At 41.3% G+C, this 12,171-nt stretch overlaps 1 protein-coding gene across 16 annotated transcripts in view; it reads right to left on the reverse strand.

The window, feature by feature from the left end:
• neo1a (neogenin 1a) overlaps nucleotides 1-12,171 on the reverse strand; it is a 187,394-nt gene that overhangs the window by 7,249 nt on the left and 167,974 nt on the right. For 11 of the 16 annotated variants that reach the window (XM_039794911.1, XM_039794909.1, XM_039794922.1 and 8 more), the window contains exons 16-22: nucleotides 11,913-12,008; nucleotides 7,701-7,933; nucleotides 4,432-4,570; nucleotides 2,378-2,485; nucleotides 1,684-1,878; nucleotides 535-567; nucleotides 193-255 (exon numbers count right to left, since the gene is read on the reverse strand). In XM_039794911.1, the coding sequence (XP_039650845.1) occupies nucleotides 193-255; nucleotides 535-567; nucleotides 1,684-1,878; nucleotides 2,378-2,485; nucleotides 4,432-4,570; nucleotides 7,701-7,933; nucleotides 11,913-12,008 (867 nt within the window). The remainder of the gene's footprint in view (nucleotides 1-192; nucleotides 256-534; nucleotides 568-1,683; nucleotides 1,879-2,377; nucleotides 2,486-4,431; nucleotides 4,571-7,700; nucleotides 7,934-11,912; nucleotides 12,009-12,171) is intronic. The other 5 variants (XM_039794908.1, XM_039794910.1, XM_039794918.1 and 2 more) reach the window with 2 other exon arrangements.

Consider the following 12,171-nt stretch of genomic DNA (forward strand, 5'->3'; position numbering starts at 1 on the left):
GAATTGTTGGGTCTTTGTAAATTATAGAGTGTGGTCTAGACCTACTCTAGCAGTAAAGTGTCTCGAGATAACTCTTGTTATGAATTGATATTATAAATAAAATTGAATTGATTTTAGTTGCTGTAGTGTCTCACTGATTGACTGATAGCTGAACAGGACTGTTAAAGAAAGCACGTGAGAGGAAAATCTTACCAACAGTCCCAGGGTCCTGTGGGGGTTGGTTGCCTGATGGCTGCTTCGGTGGAACATTTGAGGCTGATTCAAAAAATGGAGAAAAAAAAATATAGGTTTTACTGATACTCTCCTCAAGTGTTTTCATGGCCTCTCCTCTGCTGTCATGTTATTATTATTCCTCTGTCAAACGTTCATGTGATACGCTATAATGTGAACATTTCTACAAGCACAAACAGATTTTAGCCGATCATGCAGCCCAAGTTTTCATCAGCCCAGAAGATGGTAGAGAGAACTCTAGAGAGAGAGATACACGAGGTGCAGAGTCAGCAGTGAAAGACAAAGTGTGGAGGGGGAGTTTACCTTGGTCATTAGCCATTTTGTCAGAGGACTCAGCTTAACAGGCCAAAGGAGAGCAGGGAGGGAGAGACAATAAAAAGCAAAAAACAGGTTAGCCGAAAAGAGCAGCGTGGGAGACAGAATTAAAGCGAGAGATGGGAGTTGTGAGGAGGACAGAAACTAGAAGAATAAGAACCAAACCGCAAGAGTGTACTACAGACCCAGCCAAGCTGACATTAAAGAGCAAAGCATCTCAGTAAAGATTATAAATAGTGTCCTACAAACGGTACAATAAAACACATACTGCTTTAAGTCAAATACTTTACTAAACATCCCATGAGTAAAAATGTCCTTTAAAGAGGATTCAGCCCTGTAAAAAAAAAAGTATTCAGATAAAAACAAAATAAGGTGTATGCAGCAACACCAAACTGAACCCGAAACGGCTTCAATTTAGAGTTGGGTGCAAATTTGCTGATCAGACTTTGCAGTAATTTGGTCATCCCCTAACCAATCAACAAGGCTTGGGAAAAGTGCCTGTCACAGCTCTCGAAAGACTATCTCACAACAACAACATCATCATCAGGTGAATTTGTCAGATACGTGTTAAGTAGAAAATGTATTTAAGCCAGGACATCCTGGCGCTGTGTTGGCCAATCACATACACGCAAGCACACATTCCTGGTGGATTACTCTGTAATGTGAAGCTCGTAGTTCCACCGTTCACCTTTTGTTGTGCAGTGTTTTTAAAGCTTTAAATGCATTCATCTGTTACTCCAACTGGACTTCCTGCATTGCATTTCATTGTCAGTGCGTCGACAACACGCCTCCACCAACGCAGCCCTGTGCCTTGTGATGTTTTCAGTCTGAATTCCCGCTAAACGAAGCTGTTATGGCATGCGTAACGTTTCAGCAAACAGCTGCAAACACAGCGCAAAATTAGCATTCATTTGGAGGTGTGTTTACTGGCGACCTGACTAATGTAAATCCAATATTCATTCTCTCTCCTTTTAGCTCTTTTGGGAGTTCCACTACAGAACAGCTCTTGAAGTGATAGGTGGGATTAGATACTTCTGAGTATTAAATCATTCTCGAACGGGCAAAAGGGTGGATCCAATTTCATTGTACCACTTGTCCTTATCATGTTCCCATCTCATCTTGTTTTCCCAAACTTACTTTTTGGAGTGCGGAAATGTACGGCCTCAGACATGGGGCCCATGCCCTTTGAGTTCCGGGCCTGGATCTTGAAGTAGTAGGTGGTGTCCAGCGTCAGATCCTGGATCTGGTGCGTCAGGCGGTTGCCCACCACTGGTTCAATAACCCAGTCGTGGACCTCAGCGTTCACATCTGTACTGTAGTAGATTATATAGCCTACAACAGGGAAGGTCAGGAAGAGAGCGAGACAAATCCGTTAAGACTCAGTGGCTTTGATGCTGAATAGATCAACTACAAATACTACAATACTGTTGTGCTACTTCTTCCAAGTCAAACTACACAACCAGAGGCATGTATTGTAGGTTATCATTGGGTTTTTACATTTCACTGCATTATATCTCCTATTGGCAAAAATGTTTAAGCCTGCAGTCTTCGATCACTACTGCATACAAAGTCTGAGGAAAAAGTGCAAGGAAAATACATTTTCTTTTGAAATTTGACATACGGAATCATTTGGTGTAGATCAATTATCCACCTTAATGTGATTAAATGAGTCAACAAGATAGAAGTCAGAAATCTTGGTCTTTTTCAGACCAGAAAACACCAGATTTTGTTGTTATAGCTAGGGAGGGATATATAGGAAGAACCTGAGTATAGATCTATTTGTGAGACCAGAACATGCAGTATGTAACACACAAGAGAGACCGAGACTCACCAGTGATCTTTCCATTGGCCTCAGAGGGAGGCTGCCAGTTGACAATGATGGTGCGAGGTTTGTTCTCTTTGCTCACCACGGTCACGTCTTTCGGGGAGGAGCTGGGAACTGTGGGGGGAGGGGTGATTGGTTATTTGTTGCGTTATTATTAAGTTCAGATAAAAAGGTAAAGATGGCACGAGGTGTGTATAGTTTTAAATTCAACAACATGGTGCACTCACAATATATGAGTAAACTGTGTGTGTATGTGTGTGCGTGTGTGTGTGTATGTGTGTAGCTTAGCACATATTGTTTGGATATTGTGTGTGCATTGAATGTGTCTAGGACCGCCCTCAAAACTCACGACCCAAAGTTTATGACTTGTTTACACGTGTGTGTTTATGACCCCCGTAGATAAAATCCAGTTGCACACTTGTGAAATGAACCCCTGGCTGGGCAGAAATGAAAAACTGGCTGTTCTCCTCATCTCTTAATAAAAACAACAAAAAGCCCAATAAATCTCAATCCAATACCGCATATAAAGATGCCGTTTCAAAGAAAATTAGTTTCAGAACATTAAAAAAAGTTTGTTTTTAATGTTCGGTTCATTGTCAGGCAACGTTTAGCTCAGCACTTACAACTTACAATGATGTATGGGCGCTGACACTTTAGTATCAGCAGTATTGGGTATGCAGCACTGCAGGAATCTTAAACAAATACTGAGAGGACTGGATATTTCCAATACAAGAATGGCCAATGGATTTTTAAGGACTAAAGGTTGCTATGGTGACAGCCCTATAAGTCATTTTAACACCGATATAGTCAATTTATGCAATTGGGAGACACAGTAATCATACTGTCATCCCTCAGATATTGTGCCAAGCAAAAGGTAACATTAAGTTTAACAGTAATGGAATAATAAACCAAAACAAAATGTATTTTGTTGTATAAACTTAAAACCATAAAAGAGTCAGGTCTCCGTTTACTCCTCAGCAGGCCAAGGGGGTCTGCAAATCAAAAACAACGTGAACAAATAATTTGTTTTAACACAAAACTGCATTTGTATTCTTAGGACTATGGTTCATTATTAAGTCATGAGTTTTCCAATTGCGTATTTTGCGTGAAAGCAGGGTTAGTCCAACCTACTCTCAGCGAGCAGAGCAGTGCCAGAATTATATTGGCCAATCACCAAATTGGCTGCAGGTTTCCTCAATTTCCCTTGCAGTTAATGTAAGGGCCCCTGCACACTGCCTGCGTGGCGTGAGCGTGGCGTTTCTGTTGCGTGTCATTTGCGTGGCGGCTGCCTGGCGTTTTCTATGTCTTTGCACACCAGAAACGTGTCTGACGCGGCGCTTTCTGCTGCTAGCCTCGTCTGTACACATGTATAGGTTTCCCATAATCATAAATATATACTGATCATCGGCAGGATTGACGGCAAAATAGGCTACAGAATATTCTGTTCTGTATTGACAAGTGTAATTAAAATGAAAATCGATAATTATTTATTATTATTTTTTAAATTACATTTATATCTGCATTTATGTCAAAACCAAGAGACTTTCAAACATCGAAATGTTATTTATTAAATGTATTCATGTGATAAATATCTTTTCGTATTCTATTTTGCCTGGAAACGCTTCCAACACGTCTCCGGGAAAAACAGGCGTCGGTCCTATTTCTAGCATGCACGCGCTCGGACCGCGCCTGAGGCGTGCGTGTCACGCAGGCAGCGTGCAAGCTCTAACCTGTTAACATGGGAAGCGAAATACAAACGGACACGCCACGCAGCCAGTGTGTAGAAGCTCTAAGATCTATTGATAAACACCTTTAATTATTATTATGGTTATATGGTTGTATACTGTGCAGTGATAGCTTGATTTTCCACAGGTCTGTCCTCTCCTTCCATTTAGGCTGCAAAAAGTGAAATGTTACTCCCAGCCAGCCAGGGGCTCGTTACACTGGACACATGGTTGGTTTATGTCTTTGTGATGTAAGGTACGTGTGTGTGTGTGTGTGTGTGTGTGTGTGTGTGTGTGTGTGTGTGTGTGTGTGTGTGTGTGTGTGTGCGCTCCTACTGGTCTCAAAGGTGGTGCCCTGTGCAGTCATGCTCCACGTGCTTGTGCGGCGCCCTTTGGTGACCATCACGGAGAACTCGTACAGCGTGTTGGGCTTCAGACCCGTCACCATGTGGTTCAGGCTAGTGGTGTTAGCCATCTGGGGAGAGACAGGCAAACGCACAAAAACACACACAATAAACAAGAATTCTGTCTCTTGATTACATTCACTGAACACTGATGGAGTCTCCGGGAAGTCAAAAGTAGTTTTTCATTTTTAACCCCACTAACGATCATTTTTTACAATCCATTAGTCTGCTGATTATTTTCTTGAGTGATTCATATTTTAGTTGATAAAACGTCAAAAGAAATCACAAACCTTCATATTTCTTGTTTCCTCTAACACTCCAAAAGATAAACATATGAAGTTTACTATCAGATAAGACAAAAAAAAGCAACAAATCCTGTTATAAGTGAACGTTTGACACTTTTGTCTGAAAAATCATTTAAACGATTATTCCATTATTGAAACAGTTGTCATTCATTTCATCGACTAGATACAATGATCATTAACGCCCTCACTACTCTGGGAGTGTTGTGCAGAGCTTAGAATATGTTACACACACTGACCACTGAGTGGAACCAGAACCGCAAATATTTCGTGATGCTCAGTCATGTTGGGTATGAAAATATAGTGCCACACAAAGACAAGTGTAGCCATTATGAATACACAGTAAAACCAAATACAGCGGATTACTACCATCATGAATAGTTACACAAAATACGACGCACCAGCGGTGTATTTCACATGTATATAACTTTATACATTTTTAAATTAGTCAGCAAATTAAAACATATTGAGGTATGTAAACATTCATCTTGATATTTTGCTGGCCTGAGCTGGCAGGCTTGCTTCTGGGTCGCAGCAGGAGCAAGTCAGGTCTGCCGGTCTCTAACAGCCCTATCTATAACGTTGCGTGCTATGACAAAAGTGCAGTTCTCCGGTGGGGGCTGTCAAACAGAGGGCAGTGGGATAGAAAAAGAAAACACTCTGTTCTTAAGAGACATGCTGCCAGTTTTAGAGCAGTCGTCTCTTGAATAATGTACAAGCTTGTCTGGCTAGACTCGCTCTAAGAGTGAAGAGGACATGGTGAACAGCGGCGTTAAGGTGAAGGCATCCCTGTTGGTTGGACTGGTCTCAAGATATACAGGATGTACAAGATGTAGTTTTCAGAGTGAAGAAGCCACTGATAAAGAACACTAGAGAAAGACCTAACAGACTTGTTAATATATTGAATTTGGTTAATTTGACAGAAACATAATGAGCTGGTGGTACTCTTTAATTACTGTCACAGTGAGAGAATCAAACCAATTTGAGCATTCAGCAGCAAGACTTGACTGCTGAGTCTGTGTGTGTCTGTGTGTATCTGTGTGTGTGTGTGTGTGTTGGCTAAATGAAGAATGCAGATCTACAGACTCTTTTCTGAATTATTTATCAGTAGATGTAGGCCTTCATCGGAGCTCTGCTCGCTCACAGGATATGGCGCCATAAACACGAACGCATGCAGTAGTATTTGGAGGGATGTAATAATTGAGCTGCATGTCAAGAATCAGAAGCTGAATCTCAAACACCTTGTTTTAGGCTCAGCTCTCCGTGACTCACTACAAATATTTACTACTCTATTTAACGCTTTAGTGCGTAACGTTTTGATATGAATGAACTTCAGTTACATTCAAGGCATCGCCAAATGAGTTACTACAAAGCTAATTAAGACTGTCAGCTCCACACAACTCTCTCTGTATTTCTCAGCATGGCTATGTTCAGAAGATTGTGGCGTCCAGTGACTTTCCTGTGCAGAAACTAGAGTGAAGATAATTATCCCATCTGAAGAGTCCATCATGTTTTTTTAATCCTCCGTGTCCTCCTTGGCTACTAGCAACTGGGGGGCAGAGGCTTGTATCATGTGGACGCGCTGCCAGTGTTGTTGTCATTACTTTTCCTCATGGGGGCAACAGAAACTATGCACTATAGTTGTAACACATTGCACTCATGACTTCTCAAATGTAAGGATTTCTGCTTATTTTGTTCTATACTACTGTAAATTGAATACTTTTGGGTTTTGGACTGTTTGTCAGAAATAAAACAAGCAATCTGAAGTCCTGTGGAAAATTGTTATTTTCATTGTTCATATACATATTTTCTGACATTTTATAGACTAAACAATCAATTAATGAAGACTATAATAGCAATAATAAAGTTGTATTAAACTACTCAAAGAGTGTGAATGATGGAAAAAGGTTGTTGACTGACTTCTTTATTACAACAACACAAGTTTGTTTGGCTGCACTGTAAACAGCTACACCAGTTGCTCTGTTTTTTTCTTCTTCTTTTTTTTAAAGAATATTTTTTTGCCAGTTTTTTGCCTTTATTGGGCAGTCAGGAGTGAAAAGGGATAACAGGAAACAACACGCAACAAGATGCTTCTCTTCTGCTGTATTACCAACAAAGTAGCTGCTTAACAAATCTTAAGGGCTATAACCTTTATAGATTATGAAAAGAATCCTTAGTTGCAGTCAGTAAAAAGAACCCTTTAACGTAATACACCATAGCGAGGCCTTTAGAGTTTAATTAAACCACTGTATCTACGGATACAGACAACCTTTAACAGGAATGCAGAGCAAAGAGAATTTCATTCGACCTACTATACATCCTCATGATCAACTATAATACAAGTCTTGTTAATATCTTGTAAATTAAAATTGTGACCTCTTACTCAACCAAAAACTATGTTGAGAAGAAGACTAATGCTGCAACACAAAATTCCGAGGAAGAATTAATTTCTTTTTCTTTTTTTTTTTCAAAAGGTTGGATGATATAGATTATTGCTCGGTTACAAACATCAGCATTATGTTGCCACTGTTCTTGGGAACTGCTCAGCTCGACATTTTTTTTTTTGAATTTTCAGCACAATAATACATCTCTCTGGTAAGTGTAGGCGTGAAGGGAAGCACTAAGTCCCACTGCTCTGAAATACGCAGATATCGCACTGTATTAAATGAAGGTGTTTGATTAGACTAAAATGATTTGAGTTGCACTTTAGTGAATCACAACGAGTTGTTAACAACTTATTTGAGCTAAAAGGTGCAGAGCTAAACTGGAGCTTCTTTTCTTGGAGAAATCCTCAATTTAATTACCAGTGCGAATTTCAGGCCTTTTCAATCTAATCATTTTAAGAATTCTACTTCCTGAATTGAACGAACAGGTAAAACTGTGAACAAGAATCTCTTACCTTCACTTTAGTGTTGGCAGGGATGTTGGTCTTCCAGCGCACTGTGTAGAAGCGGTTATCTGTGATCTTTTGGTTCTTGGGCAGCGAGTTGTCAGCCCAGGTCACCTTGATGGTGTCGTGGCTCAGCACGGAGGCCTGAACACCCACGGGTGGCATCATGGGAGAGGGATCTGGTACTGGGGTGAATGGAGCATGATAGAGTTCGTACAGGTCAACATCGGGGTCTATGGGGTCTGCACGTCAGGCAGGAAACCCGCATGCATGCACACAAATTAAAATGGGCAAAATTAAAACATAAAGACAAGCGTGGCGGATCAGACAGTGGATACAAAACAGGATGCAGGGAGCAACGAACAGAAGAAATTAAGATTAATGAGTTAAAATGAAGAACAGGGAGGGAGAATAAGTGCAACAAGGATGGGATTGGGAAGGGTGAAGAAAAAGAGAGAGAAGATTCTATTAGAAAAACAGACACCGACCTCTACAATAACACAAATCTACAGACCTGGCTGCTATATAGATGCTACTGTACAGTATGTGGTGTTCTATCTAACAGCTACTGTACAGAGAGAGAGAAAGAGGAAGTGGTTCTCTATTCATAAGAAAAGATTACAGTAAATGGAAAACTAGGCTGAAAGCACATACCCACAATCCTACAGTCAACTTTTCATTTTTCATTTTGCATCTGTAAGTGTAAATACTGAAATGTCTTTCAAAATGTTTACACCACGGAGCTTTACATTCAACATTTGAATGTAAAGTGGATAGACAGAAGGACACTGACTGCACTGAACATTTTTTCTTTTTGCAGAATAACCTCAACGAGCTGCATCTCGTCCTTGAAAACTATAGAAAGAATACGGAGGCTTTAAGTAACAATGCCTGCAGGCATGGAAGAAGGTTATGGACAAGCGGCGGCTGTGGCTGGATGTGTACGTTGCCGAGCGCTGCTTCTGTTCTGAGGCTCAAAAGGCGTTGAGTGAAGTGAGTTACAATCCTAATCCTCAAATCTAGTTTGGATTTATAACAACTATTTATTTTTGTTTACGTGCTGCTGTGTTGCATGTTTTATTTAATACCTAACAATGTAGCATAATGCCGTCCTGTATGATATCTATACATATGTTTAAATTATTTAAATACATTTTAAACTGTATTTTTTTTAAATGCATTTTTAGGTTGTCTATGTATCTATTCAGCAAATAAATACTGAATTAAATTTTGAAATCTAGTGGTATTCACCTAACCCAGTCCAGCACTTATTAACTCTGCCTATGATAAATGGCATTAAGTACTGTATGTATTGTAACAACCACCTGTTGTTTAGTCATCTGTTTATGTAAGAGTAATAGTGTATATATGTGCTCGACGAAGAACACTTGAGTGTGTTTGTGTGCAATGTGCCTGCCCATTACACCCCATAAAACTCAGTGTGAGTGTGTATGAGAGGAGAGGAGGAGCTCAAAACAAGCAGCTTCTGGCCAGGATATTGAAGGATAAATGCTTCAAGATGGCCTGCTGGCCGCTGGTTTCACTGTTGGGATGGAAGGAAAAGCGTTGGTCAGTCACCCATGATGACACTCCTCTTCGACCACTTGTTGGCCCTCTCCTCTCCACCGCACTCCATTTGACACCTCTTTGTACTGAGCTGCTTTCGTTAAATTCCCAAGACTGAGTCAGTGTGTGTGTGTGTGTGCGTGTCTGTCTGTCTGTCTGTCTGTCTGTCTGTCTGTCTGTCTGTCTGTCTGTCTGTCTGTCTGTCTGTCTGTCTGTCTGTGCATGACCAAAATCAGAAAATGCATGTAGTCGTGGAGAGGCACTGAGGATTTTGGAAGGGGCACGCAAACGCCATTTCTTTACCCAGTAGAAAACACTGCAGGAAAGAGGCCGACTTGCCGATGTTTTTTTTTTTTTTTTTTGCCGATTGATAGGTGGAATAATCAAGCCTGCATTTCCTCAAATGTATGTATGTATTCATATTTCATATGTTCTATAATGTGTTATTATAATCTAGGTAGAAGGTCACAGTGATGCAAAGAGGCCCTATGCATGAGAAGATTGGATCTGATCCAGATGTTTAAGTTCTGTGACTAACAAGTTAGAGGCCCTTATTGATGTAGGTGTCCAGGGTTTGTTACGTATTCTGAAAGCCAACATCTGAATAACAATTTATGTGAGGTCCACCTATGACCTTTGGAGGGGCCTACAGGACACTTGAGTCTATCCGAGCATGGGACCCTTGAAGTGTTAGGATGAGATCATGAATAAGGGTTTCATGGTGGGCGGCCCCAGAAAGTATAAAATGAGTGTTCAATCTTAAGATCGAGAGACACTTTGGGTACATGCAGCTTGTGTGTGTACACATGGTTATCTCCCTTGTTCAATATTGAATAAAGCTGCCTATAATCTGAAATCATCTGAGTCGTCATCTGTGAGCATCTCCATCATCATTTCCAGAGAGTTCCATCTCTCAGCCCTCATTCGCTGCTCTCCAGTTAAGACGTCATATTATTATTAACTTATTCAACCTAGCACTCTCTCAACCGAAGTTCACAAAGTTTTTCTGCAGTTTTTTTTTAAGTAAAAGTACTATGTAGGTCAGCTCGTCTTTTTAATCCTGACTTGAACAAACTGGCAGGAAGGGAACGCGCCCCAGAGGATTCAGCAGAAGACGATGGTGGTGGGCTTTGGTTCTGCTTTGAGCGGAAACGTTTGGATCTGACGAAGGGTTGCCAAAGCCACCACAGGGGGTCGGCATGTGTGCAGCGCTGTCTGTGTGTGTGTGTGTGTGAGTGTGTGAGGAAGAGAGAGCTTCATAGAGAGAAGTGAACAGTATGACAGCGTGCGGGTGTGAGCGAACCCCCGCGAAGCATGTTGACACGATTCATGTCATCCAGCATCCCTCCCCTCTCGAGCTCAACGATGCAATGGCGCTGCGGCAGAGACTAACTGGAGTGATCAAGGCTGAGCTGGGGAGGTGGGAGGCTGGATGACGGAGGAGGCAGGTGCAGCCCACATTCTGGGACACTCCAGGGAGCAGGGGCCGGCTGTCGTCTGACACTGTCACGTAAATTGTGTGAACTCAGCTAACGCGCAGCCTAACTGGCAGTGTTTTCACACTTTAAGATCAATTGTCAAGCATGCTGAATCAAGACTTAAGTTCTACTTCTAATTGTTAACAGGGTTGTGATCTGAGGCTTAAAGAAGTAGAGACTGTCGAGCTGGCAGGCAAACTGCATCGTCCATATTGTTTGGTTGATGCAACAAAGTTGTTTAATTGCAATGAACACAGATACGCAAAGTTAACATTGCAGACGACAGTGTACAGTCCGACTAATTGTGGCCATGATACTGTATGTATTGAGCTGGATATTTTACATTTGAAAAATAAACTTGTAAATGTTCTCTGGTAGAACCACTGTAATGGTTACTCTGTTTCTAAATTACTTAACTAAACTAACTACTTCAAACTGTATCTTTGGCACTTCTGTCAGCTGATCGTATGGCTACTTTTTGTTACTTATTGACAGATACACGTATATACATACATTTGTTGGGCTCTAGTACAAAGTATGCAAAAAAATATATATTTAGACCCTGTAGGTTTCAATTGTCACCGATAATCTCAGAGCTAAATTTGAACATTTGATTAAAAAGAGACTCAAGTATACTGGGAGCCATTAAGGAGAGATATAATTTCAGTAGTGAGACACCCCGATGATCCATTATGTCTTTGGTAATTTGGAGTCGAGAATCATTCTGCCTGATAATGATCTCAGGTTAGAGAGAGCGAAGATAAATGTCAGACTACAGCCATACAATGCGAGTATATCCCATAATACTGTATGTGGCTCAGGGACAGATGCATAGACTGTGTAAGTGAAGCCAAAACATCTCAACCCCTTCGCGGTTGGTCGGGCGGGTGAATGGGCGGGGCTTTGATACCGTGGCTCCACCGCCCGATCACTACTGTGCTCCAAAATAACAAGATGACGGCCATATCCAAGATATGTTTGCTTCAGTTTTGTACAGTGGGAGGAAGTGGAGACGCGTTTTTTTTTTTTTTTACAGTCTATCATGTGGCTTCTGTTGTGTATGAGCAAAAGAGATTTAAGTTGCCACCATTTGCAGTGTATTAAAATGTAAGAGCTTGTGTGTCCAGGTAAGGAGGGAGCAGATCTAAGTGTAGATTTAGATGTGTGTAGTTCATACCTGACTGTGGTCTGGTTATGGCACTCTCATACACAGGAATCCCCTCACCCACATTATTGTAGGCCTTCAGTGTGATCACATAGTGGGAGCTGGGGTCTGAGAGAGAGAGAGAGAGAGAGAGAGAGAGAGAGAGAGAGAGAGAGAGAGAGAGAGAGAGAGAGAGAGAGAGAGAGAGAGAGAGAGAGAGAGTGTGAAAGAGAGAGGTTTAAGACAGAGTGTGGCGAGAGAGACAGGAAGAGCGAGATAAGTTAGATATCAC

This window comes from Perca fluviatilis, chromosome 3, assembly GCF_010015445.1.
Source record: "Perca fluviatilis chromosome 3, GENO_Pfluv_1.0, whole genome shotgun sequence".
NCBI classification, from domain to species: Eukaryota; Metazoa; Chordata; class Actinopteri; order Perciformes; family Percidae; genus Perca; species Perca fluviatilis.